Below are 23,275 nucleotides of genomic sequence, written 5' to 3'. Positions count from 1 at the left end.
GTCACACAGCATGCCAACAATCGAATAATGATAATGAATGGACCCAACCCCCCCCCCCCTTCTTTCCTCCCTAGATTTGAACATGATGAATGGATTTCGCCTTGACGAATATGAATCTACCTTGACTTGGTGGGAAAAGTTCGTGAACAGGGTCAACTTTTTTCTGGCACCGCGCCCGAACCCCGGATTGTAAGATTTTCAACCAGGGGCTTCTCTGCAGATCGACAAGGACTTGAGAAAAAGGCTCTGAACACGGCCAAGTTCTCTTGGCACCGCGCCTGAACTGTAGGAGCTCATTCGGAGTTCTCACCCGTATTTTCTCACCCTGAAGCAGAAGCAACGGAGTGCTAGGCACGATTGGGATCGACACCGCATGCACCGCCGACCGAACGGTAACAAATCAAGTGCTCTTCCAAGAAGTCATACTAGTATGCGGAGACGTGCATGCGCGCATAATGCCGAGCGGAGGGGCTGATTATGCACCTAGGCTTCGACTGCAGGGGCGAAATCCCACCAATTTTGGTAGATCTGCGTCAGGGTTTGGAAAGGAAGTTTTGTCTTTTTCATTGCCTTGGGCTGGAATTCTGGGGAGAAGAATGCGGATAGAGATTGGATGTGCTTGACTGCGTGTTGCTACCTACTACTAATCTCCAAGTTCACACCTAAGCCCCTACTTCGAGGAGATGTTCGTATGAGGTCACTGCCCCTCTAGCCATGAAATCGTCCTGCACATGGAATCTTCACCAGAATCCCATCACGAAAGCTCAGTCCCCGCATTTCGGGCTAGACAGTTGATTCCAAGACCTGCCAACCTGGAGTCTTTAAATGTTACGCGCACATAGTCCGTTCAAAGCGCACGTGCTGCGTATTATTGGGTGCTGCGACGTAGCCTTCGGCCGTGTCAGACCAGCGAATAGGAGTGACTAGTCGGTGATCCTGTTCGCCCCTGAATGCCTCTAGCCTTTAGCGAGAGAATGATCGTCTCCCGGGCGCAGCAAACATTTTGCGAAGTGTCAAGTACGCAGTGTCAGAACGATTGTTCTTATTGCTACGGGTAAACGCCTCAAACGCTTGGTCGGATGTCTTTAGACGGAAAATTGTCAGAAGATGTTGCCCAGCCTCCTCACAGCCAGCTGCTGGAAAAACAATCTGATTTGCATGGGGTACAGATGCTGGCCCAAGGGAGTCCTGAGATAGAATAGTTGCTGCAAGCTACACATCACATACCTGAATTGTGACCAAAACTGGCCTCCCCACCCTGATGCGTTATCCCAAAATATCATCTATTCGCTGCTTCCACCCCGAGCGGGCATAGAAGCTACGCGGAGCACAGCCCAGTCAAGAACGCAAACGTCCTTGGCTCTCTTGTTCCATTACGGTGATTAGTAGCAACATCCTTCTCAAGTCGAACTATTCGAGAAAGGCAACAAGTCCCAGCAGGAAATGAACATCCGTGAGGTTGAAAGGCCTCTACCGACCATGTGCTCCTCCTCTCCCACCACGGGGAAAAGAAAGCAGTCTCTACACGCCAGTCGAGCACTTATGTAATCCAAAAGCACCCTTACGCGCAAGGGCCAACTATGAGTCAGAGCACATGACCAATCAAAAAGGCTCCATCGCCACCGACTGGCGTTCAGACGAGGGATTTAGCTGGCAGGCGAAGTGGTTGCAGTGGTTGAATTTGCGCCAGGGTGATTGATACTCTGCCACCATCGGATGAGAAGGCGATGCATGAAAGTATGTGGGACTGGTGGAGGGTGAATGGTGAAGGGTTGGTAAGAGGGAAGAATGATATGAGAGGGGAAAAAGTGGGAAGGAGGAGGCTAGGAAACGAGGTCCTTTGTTGACGCTGTCACAAGTAGACAGCATTGGTCATGATGGGTTGTGGCCGTAAGCTAAAGTAACCTTCGCCTTAGGCTACCTGTCAATAATAAAGTACGGTACTTTAGGTTCCAACAGCATTGCAAAAAGATACGAGTACGATAGTGAGTATGATGATACGAGTAGCCACCAGAACGAAAACATTTATTGTATTCGGCACTTCGGCAATCCAGACGCGCGACGCTATCCCCAATCAGTACTAACGTAGCGCGTCTTTTTAGCGGAGGCCCGTGCCTAGGCTTCCCGCTCGCTGTGGGGGGCTGGACACCGGGTTATTAAGTATCAAATTGCTGCCATCCCTTCCCTTTTCTTCCCACCACTTTCCATTTCATCTCATCATCTGTTCGGTATCCAATGATACAAAGCAACGTTGAGCAGTGATAGGACCGCCAAAAAAGACCCAAATCAAAGACCCAAATCAACGATCATGTGAGCGTGTTTGCCTTGTTTTGCCTACCGACCTTCCTCGCGCAATACTCCGGAATCAGCTAAAGGCTTCTTCGTTGGAGCCTCCTCGACCCTGTTTCAGAGGTCCGCAGTCCTATCCCCATCACAACTGCCCAAGGCCTATTCGCGCAATCTCTTTGACCATCTGGGGTCTGTTTGCGAGCGGCCGCGCAGACTATACGTCATACGCTGGAGTGAGGACCACCCACGAGGACCGCCCACGAGTCAGCCGTGCCCCGTCCGGTTGATATATTAATATCAGACGGTTAACCCACCCTTTCTCACTTCTTAATGATCCTGAAAGACGGGATGTAACGCTGCTATGTACTTCGGTTAACTCAGTCAATTCCGGTACGTTGGATGGATGTACATCCTAGGGTACGCTTGCTTTGCGGGGTAAGCGCTGATTCGGCATTTTAACCTCCGACAACAGACCCTTCTCAATCCGAGTGGTAGCATCCCCTAGCAATTAGCATCTCTCACACCCTTGCATACCAACAATCAACTGCTGCACAAGCGTGATCAGCTATTCCGTATCCCATACATCCCATACATGGGTAATATAGGAGGCCGCAGCAACGGCTGCATTACGTGCCTTAGAAGGCACGTCAAATGCGGTAAGTTTCACGTGATACTACAAATTCCCGACGTACCCTCTAATCACTGGACAGACGAAGGGGAGCCTACGTGTGCGAAGTGCTATAGTTCAGGTCTCCTGTGCGAAGGCTACAGAGGCTTACCCGTCACCTTCGACCCACATGTCGAAAAGATCAATCAACACAACAACACACAAGGGCCCACGTCTGGGCAGGAAGATCCTGAGGCTGATGAAGAAAATGGAATGGTCAACCACAATCCAAATGTTCATGCAGAATCCTCTTCACGCAATGCTTCACACCCGGTCTCCAATGGCATTGCAAGGCCCATAAAGAGACCGTCACGAGGCCGGCCTAGGAAAGTCTCGCAGTCGACCAGGCGAGCGAGCAATGTATCAGCCAGGCCGACACTTGTGCCCTTCGAATTAAGTCTCTCGGCTTTTCAAGAACCGATATGTGTCACATTTCTCGTGCAAAATTTCTTGGGGCACTTGGACACCGGAAGAACATCACTTCTACCCGCCTGGGATGTGAATCATGTATCTGGAACAGCAAGAGATTCAGTTAATGCATTGGCGTTAGCTTTCTTCGGCAAAGCTCATCATCAACAGTACATAGTTGTGCAGGGCGCCGAATGCTATGGGAAAGCGCTACTCAAACTCAGGGATGATCTGGATGACCACAACGCCATGTGGTCCTCTTCAGTTTTACTGTCATCCATCTTGTTGGCTCGCTACGAATTGGTTGCATCGACGGGCTCCGCGGGCTGGATCCAGCATGCAGGGGGGGTCGAACGTCTATTCGAGGCTCGTGGACCTTCGCGTCATCAAACAGTCGAAGAGCGTCACATCTTCGAGGCTGCCAGGCCAATCATCGTCATCAAGGCTATCACAGACTATAAGCGTACTTTCCTCGACCAGCCTGCATGGCTCACGCTTCCTTGGGCTCAAGATCCCGGACAGAAGTCTTCAATGAATCACCTCATCGACATATTCTGCGTTATACCTGGTCTACTCGAAGATTCCAAGGCATTGCACTCCCCCACTTCATTCGTATGGGACTTCACGACCCCAACAAGCCCAGCCACCGACCCCTCGATGACCAGGCACGATCCTCGTCTTGTAGCATTACGCAAGCGCATCCAAAGCTGCTACATCAAACTGCAAAAGTGGAAAGAGGTCTGGGATGAGACCTACCCTTCCGCCGTACAATCCGTCAATCTGTCCTACTTCCCGCCTTCCGAACTCAAATTCCCCATTGAGATCTTCGAATACGCCATCACCTTCCCCAACTTCCTCCAAGCCAACGAATATCAACTCTACAACACGGTCATCTTCTTCCTATCCAGCTTGATGCTCTCCGTGCCCCCGTCTCCGGACGATCTGAACGCGGCCCCCTCGGTGTCCGACCTGCTCGGGCAGCGTTGGGACGCCGCGAACAACATCTGCCGCGCCGTGCCCTACGACCTGATGTTCGAGAAGCACGGCTGTGGCGGCGCCTACCTGTTGCTGTTCCCGCTGCTCACCAACCTCCGGCTCTTCGGCGCCGATAGCCCCGAGGGCAGGTGGATCAAGCAGGTGCTGACGGGGATCCGCAACAAGTGGGGGCTGGAGGGGGAGAGGAAGTACATGGCCATTTGAACACCGTGGGAGCATCGCCGCGCCCGGGATGAGGGAAGAAAGAACGAAAGGCAGAAAGAGAGGAAGAAAGAGAGTGGGGAGCTAAGAAAGGAAGAAGCAGAGCAGGAAGCCAGACACAATCCCACAACGCTCGAACACCGGTCCCTTCCAAGTCATAGGAGGAAGGCAAGATCAGCCAGGGAAAGGAGCGAAGCTCATACACACTCATGCCTTTCGAGCCACACGACGCGCGTGGCTCATAACGGCACGGTGGCCGATCTCAGAGGATGACGGACGGACGGACGGTCCGGCGGCGGACGGCAGGTAGGGGTCTAGCTAGACCGATGAGGGAAGGACTGAGGGGGAGATGGGATGGGGTGGGGGTGTTGTTCATGATGACGCTGCTGCTGCTGCTGACGAAGGTTGACCATCCGGCTTCAAAGCCTAGGCATTCATCCCTTTGAGCGAACTAGACGGAGACGGCACGATGTTAGAAATCCTGGTATTCAAGAAATTCTCATGCTCATGGGCAGCAATGACTTTAACGTGGAGCGATCTAGCTCGTAGGTGCAGTGAATGCATGGAGAATGTAATTCGCAGAGGCTATCCAGATGTTCTAGAGCTATACACACGTAGACCTCGGCGACGCGTAGAGGTCCCGACCACACAGCGCCACAAACGCTTCCCATGACCGCAGCCCCTCTCCAACAACGACCCACCGAGTGTTGTCATTGTCTAGAGATAGGAAGAGTCCCGACCCCTTCGCGATAACCTTTGACCCCCTTATTGAACACAATTCCGCGACAAAACGGAAGACATCCTGCTACCTCGTTTGGTGTCCGGTCCGAAGTTTGACATAGCTTTCGCCAAAATCACGCTTTTGAAGCAAGAGCCGGAGTAATGCAGAATTAACGGATTGAAGGCAGCTATCGGTCTCGCCAAGAATGTGAAAGGTTGAGGAAATTAGAAGCTTCTGTTGGAGTATTATTGTATGGTGACACTGCGCCCACAGAGCCCTACATGTCGAAGATGACATGTGTTGTAGGAAAGCTGCCAAGGGTATCATGAAGCGTGATGTCCATGAGTTCCAAATAAGAACTGATATCGTGAACATGATCGCTCAGATCGATCATGTCCAGACTTTGCCGCATTTGTGATTCGTAGGTGTTATTGAAAGTAAAAGACTGGGTGAAGAAGGCGCACGTCTCATCAAGTGACAGCTGATTGGTCGGAAGGGAAAGCTGATTCCAGGGGCGAAGTTGTTGCAAATTGAAAGATTACCCTTCCTTTGGCGAGCCTAGTCGAAAATCCAACAGAGAGTCGAAGAGCACAGTCAATCTGCTGCATCATGTCGACCGATCTCGGGTTGAACATCCACGGATGCCAAAACAAGAAGTAGCAACAACAATTCTGATCAAACATCCTCAGGCGTAACGACAGGGGATGTCTCATCCTCCAATTGCTTTCTATGAAATGGCAATTTCGCGAGAAATGCCGTGACTCGTTGCGGCGTACCTTCCACTCCACGGACTTGCGTATTCTCCATTATCCACATCATCTGAGACTTGGCGCGTTCGGGATTTTTGGAGGGCCTCGTTTTGAAAGACAAATCGGTGACAACAGGCTCCCCCAACATTGTTGTCCCCTCGGGCATTGCCGCTAAGATTGACTCCGGCCTGAGTTCCATGCAGTGTGCAAGGGCCCAGGCGACCGTGCGGGTTTTCTCCTTGACGTTCTGATGAAGGTGATACTCCATACGAGCCCCTTGCAGGAGGTATTCGTAAGACGTCCTCAAATGATGGCGAAGAAGCTGCGGAGTACAGGAAGTGCTGACATGGGTTTCCTTGCCCCGACCAGCTCTGGTGTATGGTTTGTATGATGGTTTTGTAACTTTCAAGACCTTTTGTGGTCCAGGATCGGGAAATGTTTCGATACAGTATGCTCCTGGTCCTGCTTTTGCCAGGTAAGAGCGAGGTTTGAGGCGTTGCAAAGCTTGTGATAGAGTCATGGTGGCGACCTCATCGCTCCCCTTTTCAACAAGCTTCAGTGACACCTCGTCCGCGCGTGGATAAGTCACTCGCTTGAGGGAGGCTAACTGTTTGGGGGATTCCTTATCAATATCTGCGGTAAATAAATGGTGTACAAGATGCATTGTACGGCTTCCCTGGCATTGGGTCGGCTTTAAAGCACGGCGTGGTATTATAGACACACTCATATGATAACGCAGAAGATAAGCATGTATCGAATGATCAGACAGCATCTCTATACGTTAAGAGCCAACGGATCAGTAAGCATTGTGCAAGCATTTTGAATCACTCGATTTAAATTCAGAGAGCTAGAGCTAGCTTTTTTAGGCATAGCTCAGCACAACGCCAAGGATTCGGATGTCTTCAGGGCCCATTTGTGTTTTGCTCCTTCCCTTACGAGCAAGGCATTACCAATGGACGATTGATCCTTCGTCTCAAGGAGCCAATCATCTTCTCGTCTTCTCATCTTCTCTCAGGCTCTTTCCGCCGAGCCAGAGATGGCTTGATTGATAAGCTCCCAAGAATGGAGACATCTTGACTCGGAGTTGATTCGGAGCTCGGACATCGACTTCCACCTCCCCCATTCATGGCCAGAACAATTGGAGAGCACCACCACATCGCGAGTATTAGTGTCCCGCTTCTTCTTTGCTAAACTTTTGCTACACTTATCGCGCTTCAAGCTTCTTCCTGCTCTTCCTCTACCCTCCAGTACTCTCTACTGCCAGCATCCAACCGCCCAGACCCTCTTCTCAACCACAGCAAGCATGTCCTCTCGCTACGCCGCCGCCCACCAAAATCCCAAAGGGCCCGGAGATGCCCGCCCTACAGCCCTCGACATCGTCAGAGATGAAGGCCTGCTAGGCAAGCTCACGGACAAAGTCGTCCTCATCACTGGCTGCTCTTCAGGCATTGGCATCGAGACCGCCAAAGCTCTGAATACTACGGGTGCGAAGCTGTTCCTGGGAGTCCGCGACACCGCCAAGGGACAAGCCGCCCTATCCGACATCCTGAAGCCGGGGTATGTCGAGCTTTTGAAGATGGACCTGAACTCCCTCGACAGCGTGCGGTCGGCGGCAGAGGAGTTCCAGAAACAGAGTAAGACGCTCAATATTCTCATCAACAATGCAGGCGTCATGGCGACACCAGAGGGTAGAACGGCGGATGGCTTTGAGACTCAATTCGGCACCAACCATCTCGCCCACTTCCTACTCTTCCAGCTCCTCAAACCTACCCTTTTCGCCTCCTCAACGCCAGGCTTCAACTCCCGCGTCGTATGCCTTTCCTCCTCCGGCCACCGTGGCGCTGGCATCCAATTCGACGACTACAATTTTGAGAAAGGCGACTACGCGCCCTGGACCGCGTACGGGCAAAGCAAGACGGCGAATATATACATGGCAAACGAGATTGAGCGACGCTACGGGGCAAAGGGTCTACATGGGCTGAGTGTGATGCCTGGTGGGATCATGACGGGACTGCAGGTGCACGTCATGGATCAACTCTCGGCCGGGATGGACGCGGCGCGGTATTACATGAAGAGTCCAGAACAAGGTGCCGCTACGACGGTTTATGCGGCGCTGAGCAAGGAGTGGGAAGGGAGGGGTGGAAGGTATTTGGAAGATTGCCAGGAGGCCGAGGAGACGGATGATCCCTCCCCATTAGCCATGGGATATCATCCTAGGGCATATAACGATGGGGGCGAGAAGAAGCTGTGGGCGGATTCTCTAAAATTCGTGGGAATCAAGGATGATATATAGGTTAGAATCGGCCAGGCCTCTGGCTTTGCGGTAGCTACACCGACCTAGCTGAAAGATTCATACCAAGCTCTTCAAGCCTTCCTCTTCATGAGCTGCAGCACCCTTGACTGCCACCGGCTCGTTCCTTTCAAGATATACCGGATCTTTGTCGCCAGTCGTCGTTTCGGTAATAGCAGCATCATCCTCTCCTGCAAACATACGGTCAAAGTCCTCTAGCTCTCGGCCTTTACTTTCGGGAAAGAACAGATATATAATTGGCACCCATGTTGCCTGTCAACATGACATCAGTATTCTTCGAGACGGCCGCAGCTTCCAAGGCTTCAATGCCGTGTTCTACTCACATTTAACACAGCGAAGATGACATAAGTCCTCCATCCCACATTTTCAATAGCCGGCGGTGTGATTTGCACAATGAGGAAATTGCATATCCAATTTGCCGCAGTCGATATACTCGATCCCTTCTGCCTAAGTCGCAACGGCAGGATCTCAGATGGATAGACCCAGACGGTGGCTTGGAAGCCGATCGTGAAGGCGCCTTCGAAAAGGAACAGCATGACTGCGCCGGCGATTCCAGCAGCGTAGGCTACGGAGGTCTTGAACTGGACCTGGTAGACCAGCGCGGCTTGGGCGGCCATTACCAGAGCCATGACGGTGATCATGGAAAGGAGTAGCGGCCGTCTGCCGATGCGGTCGATAAGTAGCCATGGGATAAAACTTGCGACGAAGAACCAGAGCTGCAAGAATCCGGACATGAGGGCTGAGAGGTGGTTGCTGAAGCCGACGTTCTTGAAGAGCGTGCTTGAGTAATAGATGATCGCGTTAATGCCACCTAGTTGTTGAAAGGCTTGGATGGCGCTGGAGATGAGAAGCCTCCTCCTACTATGGATCTTGTCAGCACTTAGTATCGTTCTCCACGATCCAGCGTTCATTGCTGCTTCTTCTTCAACCGCTCTGACAATGTCGCTGTGCAGCCTCACGATGGCCTCGTCGTCCAAAGTATGGCCCTTTAAGCGCCGAAGAACCGATAGTGATTCATCAGACCGGTTGTGAGCGGCGAGCCATCGTGGACTCTCTGGCAAGACAAAGATGATTAAAAGCATCGGAAATAGGAAGACGCATTGCAAGATGACGGGGATCCGCCAAGCGTAGCTCGAGGTATGCGTGGAGAAAGCGTAGTCGATCCAATACACAAGATCGGTACCGAAGTTCAGCGTCGAAAGCTGCATGCAGACATACAAGCCTCTGCTGGCCTTCGGGGAGAACTCTGACTGAAATACCGGTACCGTCGAGTTGATAAACCCCATGCCGCATCCGGAGACAATCCTAGCAACGATGATGTGCGCCCGCGTGTAGGCAGTGGATTGCAGTAGGGAGCCGACAATCATGATGACGACTCCGATCGCAATGCTCTTTCGTCGGCCGAGATTTTCACCGATGAGAGATGTTGCGACTGCGCCGAGGAAGCATCCGACTATCACAGACGATCTGGGTAAACTTTGATCTCCCACATGCGTCCATGCGGACGTAGAACCTACTGTTATAGATAGATACTATCGTTCCAATCATGGTCTGGCTGGGTTTATTGAACGTGCTATTGAAGGCATCGCCGTTGACTAGACAAGTCTTGGCGATTAGTGGCTCAACACTATCGTAGTGTATGAATATGTTGGAACAGACCCAAGCCTCCCAACAGCCCATTGTCATAGCCAATCATCAAAAAGCCTAGAGACGTGAGGGTGGTGACCGTTGCCAACAAGGCAGGGCCGCGGAGTTCGGGCATCCTCGCGAAATGTCAGAAGAGACGTAGCAGGATAGAAAGGAGTCGAAAAGCTCTAAGTGACAGAGAGGACGACCCGGCAGGTGCGCTGCTAGACGGCGTGGCAGCGATGGTTTTTTTAAATCGCATAACCTCATACCTTGGCAATTGTCAAAGCGAATGTCAAAACAGGTCTGCCAGGAGAGCTCCTATGGATTGACAGACCATACCTTTGACATGGCATCATTTTGCGAGCATTCAAGAGGTTGAGGTCTCTCACGATTTGGCCGCGGGATTTAAGTTGGCAGCGTCGAATCATGGCTTGTAGTGAACCGTGTACCGGCGCTGACAAACACGTTGGAAACAGGACGGATCAATGTTCCCCGCAAGCATTTCCTCAGCAAGAGATGGTGTGGAAGGCAGCGGGGTAAGGGACATGGTGCATATGCATGGTCGATCATAGGCATGCAGCTTGTCAATAGCCTGCATCATGAGGTTATCCGCAGAGATCGATGTCATTCGATTCAAGTACGACTCGTGCCGAGTGGTATACTTCATCGTGGTAAGACAAGAAGACGAGAGGGACTGATCAGAGGTGTAACTAGGGGAAAAGCTCGAGCTGTAAGCCCAAGGTCAGACGGTAGGAAATTTGACAGAGCACCGAGGTTCAACCGAAGTCATATCTTGGCACCGACGATCTTTGCGGTCATATTTCTTTTCGTCCCGTCTTTTTAATTTCTCTTTCCGTCTAAACAGGGGGCGTACTGGTATTGAGGCTTTCCGTTTCAATGAACATCAATTGTTCCTTCCACGTCAACAATTCCATAGCGTCCCGGTCGCCGAGAGGGAAGGTGGCGACAGGTCTTTCTGCATGGCTACAAGGATATATAAGAGTCCCTGCATTCGGCACCGACCTTATCTGGAAGAATCTCAGCTTGAGCAGATACAAGACGGCGCATCTCGATTACAATCGATACCTTGTCAGCCGCTGTCTGGAGGACTACTGCAAGCCACCCACCATTTCAAGATATATTGCGTCATCCGTATTCCGTAAGCCCAATGAGGGCTCGTCGATCCGGCTACTGGCTTAAAATTGACTCGTTGAGTACAGTATATATGAGACAGCTTAACGTCAATCTGCCCAACACCATCCATGTGTCCGATGATGTCGAAGGACCATAATGGAAGTAGGCAAACGAATAAGACATGCAGAGCCGTGGAGAGGTTGTCAGACGTGCAGGCAAAGATCTATCCGATGTGATGAGGAACGACCTGTCTGTTCAAATTGCACTAAATGTGGCCTTGTCTGCGAATACGCACGATCGCAATACACAAAGGCTCCGAAATTTGTCCAGGCCAACCATGGTCCACTCGCCACTCGGCCTTCACCAGCAGCTCAAGGTTCCACCTTGCCTCCAACGAGCCAAGGTTTTGCAAGCGAGACCGCCCCTACAAGTGCGAGTATACCTCCTAGCCTTGATCCTTATCCACAGTCGTTGCTTCCCTTGACCCCGGCGAAGAGGGCACTGCTAGCCTTTTGTAAGCGACTTATTATGCCCGACTGTGAGCCTCCAGGCTGACTGCTCCGCTATAAAGATACCGAGGAAATAATCCCAGAGGTCTTCCCAATCCCGGCCGTGAATCAGGCTTGGAACCAAACCATCATCCCGCAAGCATTCATCGAACCTGCTTTGCTGCACGCACTCCTAGGTATCACCTCCAGCACCCTCAAGCTGAAACATGTCAAGCCCTTTAATCCATCGGCGGCATTTACAGAGCTCCAGTTGCATAAGGTTGCGAGTATCAACCTTATCAACCGCAAATTGCAAAATGTCTTGGACGCAACCCAGCTGTCGACCATCTTGACCGTTCTCACTCTATTTGGTTGCGAAGTAAGCGCGCCCAATTGCAGCCATGTGCGACGTGCTCACGAATCTACCAACAGCTAGGTGTGGAGGAAGACTCGGATGCAATCCAGATACATTTGAAAGGTCTCAGAGAACTTATCAACCTGCGAGGCGGCTTCGATGGGTTGCCGGTCTTTCTCATTCAAGTTGCTCTGTTGTATGTCTTTGTCCTACAATTTCAGCATCAAACTTGATCTCATGCTGAAGAAAGGCGTTTCAGTGGAGACCTTGGGTTTGCTGCAACACGACGCTCGTTACCTTCCTTCCCAATTGTCCCAATGAAACCAAAGCTTCCAAAGAATACACTTGACCGGATTTCTGCCGGAATCGATCCCAGGCTTCGCCTACTTGGAATGGAGCTTATGAAGTTCAAGGACCTGCTTGATCCAGATATGAGTCAAGCATACCGCGATCTGAGCGTCGTCATTGCCTTCAGAGAGTTGTGTAGTGGAGGGGTCGATGTCACGCTCTATGAGGTTGAATACTTCGAGACTTTGGCTCTGCGTGTCCAGCACCATTTGATCACGTTCTTATCTACGCACCTCTATCGACAAGACTCCGACATACAATCGATCTGTCGGGTGACCGTACCGATCTTCGCTGTCAGATACCAATACAACATTTACGGGCCCTCTATGATCATGGACAGTATGGTGATTCAACTCTACGAAGTCTTGAGTAGTCTGGATCTCGCCGAGTCGTGGAAAAGTTTCCCCTCAATCCTGGTCTGGGCGTTCATGTTCGGTATCTGGATATCGAAAGAGAAGCGTATGAAAGAATGGTTTTTGTTCAAACTTGCCGAGGGATCCCACGGTATATTGTCCTGGCAATGGATTGAGATACGCGATACCTTGCAAACGCTTTTCTACGTCGATCGCTTGCAAAGAGCAGAATTCGAGAGCATTTGCGAGGAGGTGCGTTTGCTGGTGCCACATGCTGGGCAGATGCAGCCGGAGTCATTAAAACAATCTGGTCCGGACTGGGCAGACCCACGCGAGTAGCTCATTTGTTGTGGATCAATTCCACTCGCTACTGTGGAGGTCGGGCGCCAAGCCACCTTAGTATCCCGTGCATCTCAAGCATCTCAAACACTCTTTGAGCCTTGAAACACCAATTTGTCCGACGCGCCCCAAAATTTACCGAAAAAGATTTGTGGTGAGTGAAAATGTACATATTTGGTGTCCCTGCTAACCGAAACGCTGCTCGTGATGAGTCAGGAGTCATAGCTGTCTCGCGTGTGTAGAGCTCCTACAGAAATGAGTCACAACTTCCCCAGTGTGGTTGCTTCGATGACGACGGTGCTCCCGTATCCACGCTAAGTACAGGAATCTGATCAACCCAATAATGGTATAATGTCAGCTTTCCGCGCGAGACAGGAGAGTTCAATGCCTTATTTAGCTCTGAGCCCGCTCTAGATCTGCAGCGTTCAGTCGCAAGATCTTTAGTGCTCTTCTCAGAAGTAACTCTCACATTCATTCCTGTCGTTGTGTCAGCTCCATTTCCAAACGTTCTTGCCAGCCAGGACTCCTCTCTGTAGTAATTCTTTTCTCGTATATACCAGAGCAGTCTAAGACTGTGGGCGCCCATCGAACATGAAGCCTTACGCTTTGCACGCTGATCGCTGCCGCATACCTTCCCTGTTAGCTTTCTGGGTCATCCATCGGAGCTCAAAGGTAAAGCCAGCGGCACCCTAGCAACGCCAACACTAGCATGCTGACAAACGCACAAGGACGTCAAGAAACCAAGCAAGGCGTCTACTCATCTCCAGGAGCCGCGGGACCGAAAGAAGCAGCCCTTGTTGCCGCAGGCGCCACTGCCCTGGACTTGGCCATTGCTATGATCGGAGTGTTCGTTGCAAGACCCACAAATTCTGGCTGAGTATGCGACTGACAAGTTATGAAGCGGCATGTCTCTATTTCCCAATCCGAACCCTCTGAAGCACGGCGAACACGACGCTTGTGCAAACCCCAGCAACCCAACAGACCCGTGAAAACCATGCGCCCTGACCTTTGGCCTCTTCATCAATGGCTGGTGGCAGATTACCCAAGCGTGCACACCATGTCTCGGCCTGAACAAGTCTCAACAGGCGCAAGGCCTGCCGTTGAAGTACGCAGCTATTTCCCAACAATAAGTGGCCCGCTGTGTAGTGCTTTACGCTGACTCTGAGCTGAAGTCGCAGTACCGACGATGCCCTTGCGATCCAGTGCCAACACCAGCAGATGGCCGATCCTCTGTTCGGTAACGGTGGCGACCTTACGGGCTGTTTCGTCGCAGAGACGTAGGTCTTTCTCCGAGATAATCTTCATCTCTTCCAGCCGGCAGCGAGCTGATTTTCTGCTCATCGCCAGCGCCGGTATCAGTGGATACAACGATTAGAAAAGCGGCGGCGGTCTCCCGAATCGCGCGCTGTCGTATACGAACAAAGTGTACTCGATGTCGAAATGGATCACGCAAGGAAATCATATGGCCGACGAATGGGAATTGTGGTCTGAGATTGATCGTACGCTCCTTTTCCGCCCACCTCTCCCCAAACCCCCCCTTTGGCCAGCAACTACGATTTAGTGCTCATACCACCTTGACGCAAAGACTGACTTTTCGTCAATAGCGCTCACTGCTCCAACACCTTGCCTGTACCCAGGTTGCGGTACGCTCCAAAGCCTTGATCGTACTGACGATTTCGTTGACCAGCAATTTGGTTTGATATGGCTGTATTTCTTCCGAACGTGATGAATTCGCTGGTGTATGCGTTCACAATTTGCTCCACCAGGGGGGCGACCAAAGTCGCCGGAGTCAGGGTCCCGCTTGATTCCGGGATGGGAAGAAATTCGAGGTGCTCAAACAATCTCAACAAGCACAACGGTACTCAACGGACCTGAAACAAATTCTGAAAGGTAGCTCGGCCTCTTAGGACCTATTTCTGAGAATCTTGAGTTGCTAACTTTGGCTGTGGTGGATCTGTTTTACTGCAAGATGGTCGCTGTGCAACATAAGTCTTGGCATCTCGGTGACTTTTGTCACCCACTAGTGCTGGCACGGATGGGCCGTTTTGTTCCCAAAGTTGTATTCTCCCTGTGCGCTTATGATTGTAAAATGTTTCGAAAGCAACAAGAAACGCGAACTCTTTGGAGCGCATGTCGCGCAACGTCGCGATCTCTCTCTCCTTTTCCGTTGCAAGGGGTTTCATGGCAATTAAACGAAGGACATGGTGCGGAAGTTCGATGGAAGATGTATATAATGCTATAAATATATGACTACTGAATTCAATCCTCTGGAACCGCACCTGGAGTTGTCTCCCCCCGCCTCATACTCTCTCCAGCAACAATGTATGGCATTTGGCCTTCTTCTCCTCTGTTACCTATCTCTCGCTTCCCTCACGGCACTGGTACCGGCCCCTAACACCTCCACTCCAAGGCTACCCACGGGTGAGATTATAACCTCTGAATCTCTCAAGAATTCCACTCCACCCAGCCTCTCCAACTCCTCGGCTCTCGTGGACAATTTCCTGCTTCCCTACCGCTTCAAGGTGCCCGACACCGACATCCTCCTCCGCCTCGGCTTTGGCATCCGCCGCAGTCTCGACCGAAACCACATGCGCTCTCTCATCGCTGTCGCCGAAGAGTACATCGACGAGCAAATCGCAGCGCTACCCCCTGCAACCCCGGACTTCCAACATGTGTACCCCGTCGCTCAAGGGCGAAACCAAACATTTTACAAGTCTCTCGGTGACGGTATCAGGCTTGTGATCAACGACCATCACCAAATCGGCAAACTCTTCACGTGGGACGAGTTGGAGGATGTGGTAATGGGTTTTCGCAGACGGGATTCAGATTTTATGTTGAGGATTTTGCGCCGGACATCACGACGCGTTGTATGGGGTATGGGAGTCTGGGTCCGGAGGAGTACGCGAGTGATGATGAGATGGACGCTGAGCTTGCTGCGGAAGAGAGGAGATGGTGTGCATGTTATTCACGTGGGCCATTAGCTATTCCACCCTCGTTGGGGTTGGGAGTGAAGTTGGATGAGGCTGATGACGAGATTGATGTGGAGCTTGCCGCGGAGACGAAGAGATGGGCATGTCCACGACGGGCAACTAGCTATTGCAAAGCGATTGCACTTATAGGACGAGAAGATCCGAATCACCGAAGCGGCACATGAGACAAAAGTGCGTCATAAGTTGCTTTCCTGGAAGACATCAGTGCCGACTCTCAGTGTTATTAAGAGGGAACACGGAGAGCGTATGGTGACATGGTGACAGGTCTGCCGAGTCTTTTGCCTCGAGCTAAGTCGGCAACGTTCCTGCAGACTGCACTGTCATCCGCTAAATCTAGATCTCATGCACTATGAATCCATATTGGGCAATGGAGCGACCTCGAAACAGGCCTTCTGCAATCAGTCCGTTATTATAGTACCGTGGTACGAGATCTTTGGATCTTTGGATCTTTGACCGAGGAGAAGGCTCGTTTATTAGTCTAACCGAATCTGGCCTAGATCCATCTTACTCAATTTTACGATCGCCGTAGCCGGGCGTTGCCGAAAGATTTCATTTTTACTCTCCGCCCGCTTCCCACGAGCCTCCTACCTACTTCCTCTTCCTATCATGCAAAAGCAATACCCAATTTGGTCCATGTGCATGTCAAGCCAATCCACATGTACAGAAAACAGAGAAAGGAAGCGGGACCCAGCATCCTTGGCAGGCAACAATTTCCAGCACAGGGCACTATTTTACGCGAGGAAGAAGCAATATGCCGACTTCGGTGACTTCGGTCGCCTATACAAAATGCCATCTGCGTCTCTTAACCCGGATCCGTTGATTTTGCATGCTTCCCTCCGCTGAAAGCTTGAAAATCCTGATTGTGATGATTCAGTGCATTGTACGATGGTCTCGGCCTGGTCGCACTCGACCGGGCAGCTCTTTCGAGAATCTTGTGATCTGACAACATCTCTAATATATAGCTGCATGCGGCTGCGCGCAAATATGTCGTCCCTCTTTCCTCTCTATCCTCTTTCCATTAACCGCCATGTTTTCCTTGGGTCTCCTTTTGTTGGGCTGCAGCCAGCTTGCATTCGCAAAGGTCGTCAAGTACGACTGGAGCATTGATTGGGTCAACAGGAACCCCGATGGAGCTTTCCCCCGGCCTGTCATTGGGATCAATGGCGAGTGGCCATGCCCGCAGATAGACGTTGACCTCGGAGATCACCTCATCGTCACCATCTACAACAACCTTGGCAATGAGTCAACCGGCCTTCATTGGCATGGACTGAACCAGTATGGGCATGCGACCATGGACGGTTCTGCTGGAACAGCCCAATGTCCAGTGCCTCCGAACAGCAGCTTCACCTATTCCTTTCCAGTAGGCTGCACGCTGCTCTGATTAAGCATCAGCGCTGACAATGTTCCCAGATAAATCAGACAGGCTCCTATTGGTACCACTCGCATACTCAAGGCCAATACCCAGACGGGCTGCGGGGACCTCTCATTGTTCACGACCCGAATTTCCCCTACCATTTCGACGAAGAAATGACAATGACGTTCTCGGATTGGTACCATGAGGAGATGCCCACACTCCTGAATTACTACCAATCCACTGCCGATGTCAACAATAATTCCATCCAATCCGGGCAGGCGCCAATCCCAGTCGCGGGCCTCATCAATGACAGCCAGAACAATACCATCAAGGTGCTGCCAGGAAAGACATACCTGATTCACATGATCGACATGGCGAACTTCCCCGGTGTCGCCGTCTACTTTGATGGACATCCTTTTACCGCCGTTGGAGTTGATGGCACCACCGTCGAGAAATACTACCTGGGGTCCGAAATTCTGCGCCTCGCACCCGCCCAAAGATGGGACATACTAATCACGACTAAAAACGATACGAGCAAGAACTTTGTCATCTTTGCGACTCTCGATGTCAACATGTTGTTCCCACCTCACGGTATTCCGACGATCGAGGGCTGGAACGGCAATACGACAGCTTGGCTCGTCTACGATGAAGCGAAGCCTCTACCGCCGCAATTGACATTCTACGAATTCGAGTTCTTTGATGAGGTCAACAATCTCATACCCTATGACCGCATGCCTCTACTTGAACCCGTGGACCGGCGCATAGAGATGACCTTGAACAACGCGACCTTTGACGGCATCACTCGTTTCACCATCAACAACATCACCTACCTTCCCCAAAAGGTCCCATCTCTCTACACTGCCCTCAGCGTTGGCAACTACAGCACAGACCCGGTGGTCTACGGCGTCAACAGCAATCCCTTCGTACTTAAATATGGCGAGATCATCGAGATCGTGGTGAACAACCAGCATGAGAATCTCCATCCCATGCATCTCCACGGCCATCAATACCAAGTCCTGCAGCGTGGGTATCCCGACACCGGCGGCATATGGGACGGGGTCTACGACAAGAACGTCTCTGCTACCCCTGTCCGAAGAGATACTGTCATGTTGAACAAGAACTCGTCATCCGTGTGGCGTTTCCGGGCCGACAACCCCGGAGTCTGGCTCTTCCATTGCCACATCGAGTACCACATCACGTCCGGTCTCGTCGCTACCATTGTCGAAGCACCTGACTACCTCGGCAACCTCACAGTTCCGAAAGATCACATTGCCGCTTGCAAGCACTACGGGATGTCTTACGAGGGGAACGCGGGAGCCAACACGAGAAATCCTCTCGATGTGTCTCTCCAGGTGACCGCAGCGAACGCTAGTGCATTCTCCCCCAACTATGGGTAAGACACTTCCAAACCCTTGATATAAACACTTCGCTAACAGGTTAATCCTAAGTGCAACCTTCCCACCACCCATCGGCGCCGGATCCTCAACATCCAAGAAGCGGAGTCTCCGGGGCCCGGCTATTAAAGACCGGTTGGTGAGATTGGGAAACTAGGATAAGGTATAGAAGTCTGGGAAGCTATCTTGGTGGATTTGATGCGTAAAGCGCGCTTCACCGAGACAATCGCCATGGCGTCGCGTAGAGGCTGCATCACTGGATGCAGTTAGCTTGCCGTTGTCTGTTCATAATCTATAATATGTACAACAGTAAAATTAGATGAAAAATAATCTTATCTAACCGTGCTGTACATCTAATCTATTCCTCGCCAATTAAAGTGCATGACACGATTCAGAGCCATCCAAGGGGAGTTTTTTCATTGCCTCCTTTTTCGCGGATCTCACTATTGCCATTAGCGCCAAAATCTGCGCGTCAGGCACTAACGACCGTTGACCGAAAGTTGCGCTTGACCGAACGGCGAATCCACAAGTAACTTTTCCCTGTCAACTGCACATGTCCGCGGGCGCAACTTGACGATCGGAAACCGAGAAACGTGACAGCCGTGCATCTCCGCTCTACCACAAAGCAAAAGAATAGGTGCCATATAGACTTCCCTAACCTTCCATACGTCCAGCATCGTACCTGCATAATCCTTACCAACCCTACCCCGCCCTGATGGTGAAGATCGCCGTCCTCGGCGCCGGCGGCGGAGTCGGGCAGCCGCTCTCGCTCCTCCTCCGCCTCTCACCGCTCGTCTCCACGCTCGCGCTCTACGACCGGCACCGCGCGCCCGGCGTCGCCGTCGATCTCTCCCACATACCCACCGCGAGCCCACGATCAGTGTCCGGCTACACCGGCGCCTCCGACGGGCTGGCGCGAGCGCTCAAGGACGCCGACGTGGTGATTGTGGCGGCGGGGGCGGGCGTCACGGCGGAGGTGGCATCGCGGGACGCGTTGTTCCAGCGGAGTGCGGCCGTGGTGAGCGAGCTGGTGAGGGAGTGTGCGCGGGTGAGCCCTGGAGCGGTGATGCTGGTCCTTACGAATCCGGTCAATGCCATTGTGCCTTTTACCGCCGCGTTGCTGAAGGCGTACGGGGTGTTTGATGCGCGGAGGTTGTTTGGGGTGACTGCGCTTGATGTGGTGAGAGCGGAGACGTTTTTGGCGGAAGCGGAGGGAAAAGATGGTGGTGGTGGGTATGCGAAGATAGATGTTGTAGGAGGGCATTCGCCGCAGACGATCGTGCCGCTTATGAGCCAAGCGCAGCCTCCTGCGCGGGTGAAAGGGATAGCGTTGGAAGGAGTTGTGAATCGGGTTCGGTTTGGAGGGAGGGAGGTGTGTTATGCCAAAGAATGGAACGGTGCTGCTACATTGTCTACCGCTTATGCCACCTTACGATTCACAGAGGCTGTATGCAAAGGTCTGCTAGGGAAAGGAGGCGAGGCGCAATGTGCCTATGTGCATCTTCCCGGTATTGAAGGTGGGGATGAGATAGCCGAGGCCGTCGGCGTAGACTATTTTGCTGTGCCGGTCGACTTTGCGGTGAAACCTTCTCCTCAAGGTGCAATCTGTCGGAAGGCCAGCATACTGACTGTAACTGCCAGATGTATGGGGCAAGTCGAGTTGTTAATCCGCTGAGAACGATCAGTTCAGAGGAACAAGCTCTAATCGCAACAGTGGGACTGTGGGTTAGTGGGTCCATTATGAGGCCATAGCGTTGGTGGCTGTTTGATCAGCCGTTCGCTGTTGGTACCCTTGTTGATACCCCTGTTGGTACCCCGGTAAAGGGTTGGGGACAGATATCTAGTACGAGCTATATAGCCACCTATTTTACACCTATCAACGGCTCTTCATTCGATTTCATCTCTTTCAGAGCCATATTATTATTCTTTTATCAGTCATTACGAAAGAATATTTCGGTTATTTCAGCTATACGGCCATAAAGCTATTCAGCTATTCCAGCTATTTAAGGCCACTGCAGTCATATAAATATTTTAGCCTTATTTTAGCCCTATTTCAGCCCTATTTTAGCCCTATTACAGTCATGCGACTATGAGGCTACTCAGCCATTTCCAGCTATATCAACTATATGGAATTATCCAGCATACCAGCTATTTAAGGCTATTGCAGTCACATAGATATTATATAGCTATTCACCCATTAGAGCCATATCAACCATTAGAGCTATTTCAGCTATTTATAGCCATACGACCATACGATTATATAGCTATTATTTAAATATATACTTTAGCTATTTTATCTATAACTATTCACCTTAGCTATCGTAATTACATTAATATTCTAATTACTTTAACTATTTAAACTATTATAGTTATATAGATATTTTTAATCATCGTAGCTATTTTAGTTATTTCGGCTATTATAGCTATATTACTATTTTAGCTATTTTAGTCATTTTAGCTATTTAAACTATTATAGCTATTTTAGCTATTTAAACTAATATAGTCATATAAATATTTCAGCTATTTAGGCTATTATAGCTATATGAATATTTTTAATCATCGTAGCTATTTTAGCTATTTCGGCTATCGTAGCTATATCGCTATTTCAGCTATTTTAGCTATTTAAGCTATTACAGCTATATAGCTATTTTAGCTATTTAGATTAATATAGCTATATAGACATTTTAGCTATTTAAGCTATTATAACCATATGAATATTTTTAATTATTATAGCTATTTTAGCTATTTCGGCTATTATAGCTATTTAGCTATTTCAGCTATATTAGCTATTTAAACTATTATAGTTATATAACTATATTAGCTATTTAAGCTATTATAGTTAGATAACTATTTCAGCTATATTAGCTATTTCAGCTATTTAAGCTATTATAGCTATGTAATTATTTCAGCTATATTAGCTATTATAGCTATAAGAGCTATTAAGCTATTACAGCCATATAGCTATTTTAGCTATTTCAGCTATTATAGCTATGTGGGTTATTGCAGCTATATAAATATTTTAGCTATTTCAACTATTTAAGCTATTACAGCCATGCGACTATTTTAGCTATTTTAGCTATTTTAACTATTTTAGCTATTTAAGCTATTATAGCTATATAACTATTTCAGCTATTTTAGCTATTACAGCTATAAGAGCTATTAAGCTATTATAGCTATATGACTATTTTAGCTATTTCAGCTATTACAGCTATATGGGCTATTATAGCCATATAAATATTTTAGCTATTTTAGCTATTTAAGCTATTATAGCTATATAGCTATTTTAGCTATTTAGACTATTATAGCTATATTAGCTATTTAAGCTATTGTAGTTATATAGCTATCTCAGCTATTTCAGCTATTTAAGCTATTGCAGCTATATAACTATTACAGTTAGTCAGCTATTTAGACTACTATAGCCTTGGAGATGTCTCAGCAATTCCAGCTATTTGGGCTATCCCAGTCATTTCAGCTATTTGAACTACCGCAGTCATATCCAGCTACTTCAGCTATCGCAGCCACGGGGATGTTTCAGTCATTCCAGCTATTCGGGCTATCGCAACCATAAAGATATCCCAGCCATTTCAGCTGTCCGGGCTATCGCAACCACAGAGAGGTTTCAGTCATTCCAGCTATTCGGGCTATCGCAACCATAAAGATATCTTAGCTATATCAGCTATTTGGAATATCGCAGATATAGGGATGTTCCAATTATTTCAGCTATTTAGACTATCGCAGTTATAAAGATATCTCAGCTTTTCAGCCGTTTACGCTATTGTAGCTATAGAGATATCTTAATTACTTTAGCTATTTAGGATATCTTAGCTATCGTAGCTATAAAGATATCTTAAAATTTTAACTAATCGAGCTATCGCAGCCATAGAGAGGTCTTAATAATTTCAACTAATTAGGCTATCGCAGCTATAAAGATATCTTAATTATTTTAACTAATTAAGTTATCGCAGTTAGAGAAAATTTCAGCTAGTCTAGCTAATTAGACTATCGTAATTATAAAAATATCTTAATTACTTTAACTAATTAAGCTTCCGCAGCCATAGAGATATTTTAATTACTTTAGCTATTTAAGCTATTATAACCTTAGAGATATTCTAGCTAATTTAGCTATTCGAGCTATCTCAGCTATTTAATCTATCGTAGATATAAAGATATTCTAATTAATTTAGCTATTTAGACTATCGTAGCTATAAAGATATCTCGATTATTTTAACTATTTAGATTATTATAGTCTTAAAGAGATTCTAGCTAATTTAGCTATTCGAGCTATTATAATTACGAAGATATTCCAGCTATTTCAACTATTTAGACTATCGTAGACATAAAAATATCCTAATTATTTCAGCTATTTAGGCTATCGCGGCCATAGAAATATTTTAGCTATTTTAGCTATTTAGACTACCGTAGCTATAAAGATATCCCAGCTATTCTAGACTATCACAGCTATAAAGATATCTCAACTATTTCAGCTATTTGAGCTATCGCAGCCATAGAGATATCTCAATTATTTCAGCTTTTTTGGCTACCGCAGCTA

The 23,275-nt window shown here is 49.3% G+C and overlaps 9 protein-coding genes across 9 annotated transcripts; 7 read left to right on the top strand and 2 right to left on the bottom strand.

Annotated features, from left to right (window-relative positions):
• Positions 1–2,881: 2,881 nt before the first annotated feature.
• Positions 2,882–4,564, top strand: HO133_004891 (uncharacterized protein; the record flags this gene model as incomplete). Its single annotated transcript, XM_037295803.1, has 1 exon — positions 2,882–4,564. One exon carries the CDS (start codon positions 2,882–2,884, stop codon positions 4,562–4,564), a length of 1,683 nt encoding a protein of 560 aa, XP_037157804.1.
• A 1,393-nt stretch (positions 4,565–5,957) lies between these two features.
• Positions 5,958–6,695, bottom strand: HO133_004890 (uncharacterized protein; the record flags this gene model as incomplete). The annotated part of the gene is made up of 1 exon (XM_037295802.1): positions 5,958–6,695. One exon carries the CDS (start codon positions 6,693–6,695, stop codon positions 5,958–5,960), a length of 738 nt encoding a protein of 245 aa, XP_037157803.1.
• Positions 6,696–7,334: 639 nt separating this feature from the next.
• HO133_004889 (uncharacterized protein) lies at positions 7,335–8,324 on the top strand (the record flags this gene model as incomplete). Its single annotated transcript, XM_037295801.1, has 1 exon — positions 7,335–8,324. The coding sequence occupies one exon, from the start codon at positions 7,335–7,337 to the stop codon at positions 8,322–8,324; it is 990 nt and encodes a 329-aa protein (XP_037157802.1).
• A 57-nt stretch (positions 8,325–8,381) lies between these two features.
• HO133_004888 (uncharacterized protein) lies at positions 8,382–9,709 on the bottom strand (the record flags this gene model as incomplete). The annotated part of the gene is made up of 2 exons (XM_037295800.1): positions 8,382–8,594; positions 8,666–9,709. 2 exons carry the CDS (start codon positions 9,707–9,709, stop codon positions 8,382–8,384), a joined length of 1,257 nt encoding a protein of 418 aa, XP_037157801.1.
• Positions 9,710–11,261: 1,552 nt separating this feature from the next.
• HO133_004887 (uncharacterized protein) lies at positions 11,262–12,988 on the top strand (the record flags this gene model as incomplete). The annotated part of the gene is made up of 4 exons (XM_037295799.1): positions 11,262–11,619; positions 11,677–11,972; positions 12,026–12,144; positions 12,199–12,988. 4 exons carry the CDS (start codon positions 11,262–11,264, stop codon positions 12,986–12,988), a joined length of 1,563 nt encoding a protein of 520 aa, XP_037157800.1.
• A 709-nt stretch (positions 12,989–13,697) lies between these two features.
• Positions 13,698–14,269, top strand: HO133_004886 (uncharacterized protein; the record flags this gene model as incomplete). The annotated part of the gene is made up of 4 exons (XM_037295798.1): positions 13,698–13,834; positions 13,890–13,945; positions 14,081–14,093; positions 14,167–14,269. 4 exons carry the CDS (start codon positions 13,698–13,700, stop codon positions 14,267–14,269), a joined length of 309 nt encoding a protein of 102 aa, XP_037157799.1.
• Positions 14,270–15,234: 965 nt separating this feature from the next.
• On the top strand, positions 15,235–16,142 carry HO133_004885 (uncharacterized protein; the record flags this gene model as incomplete). Its single annotated transcript, XM_037295797.1, is given in 2 exon segments — positions 15,235–15,786; positions 15,804–16,142. 2 exon segments carry the CDS (start codon positions 15,235–15,237, stop codon positions 16,140–16,142), a joined length of 891 nt encoding a protein of 296 aa, XP_037157798.1.
• An 863-nt stretch (positions 16,143–17,005) lies between these two features.
• Positions 17,006–18,729, top strand: HO133_004884 (uncharacterized protein; the record flags this gene model as incomplete). The annotated part of the gene is made up of 2 exons (XM_037295796.1): positions 17,006–17,338; positions 17,389–18,729. The coding sequence occupies 2 exons, from the start codon at positions 17,006–17,008 to the stop codon at positions 18,727–18,729; spliced, it is 1,674 nt and encodes a 557-aa protein (XP_037157797.1).
• A 712-nt stretch (positions 18,730–19,441) lies between these two features.
• HO133_004883 (uncharacterized protein) lies at positions 19,442–20,401 on the top strand (the record flags this gene model as incomplete). The annotated part of the gene is made up of 1 exon (XM_037295795.1): positions 19,442–20,401. One exon carries the CDS (start codon positions 19,442–19,444, stop codon positions 20,399–20,401), a length of 960 nt encoding a protein of 319 aa, XP_037157796.1.
• Positions 20,402–23,275: the final 2,874 nt, after the last annotated feature.

This window comes from Letharia lupina (genome assembly GCF_014066315.1).
Source record: "Letharia lupina isolate WasteWater1 chromosome Unknown contig_2, whole genome shotgun sequence".
NCBI classification, from domain to species: Eukaryota; Fungi; Ascomycota; class Lecanoromycetes; order Lecanorales; family Parmeliaceae; genus Letharia; species Letharia lupina.
Note: the sequence above shows the minus strand (reverse complement) of the source record. Positions and strands in the feature narration are given on the sequence as shown.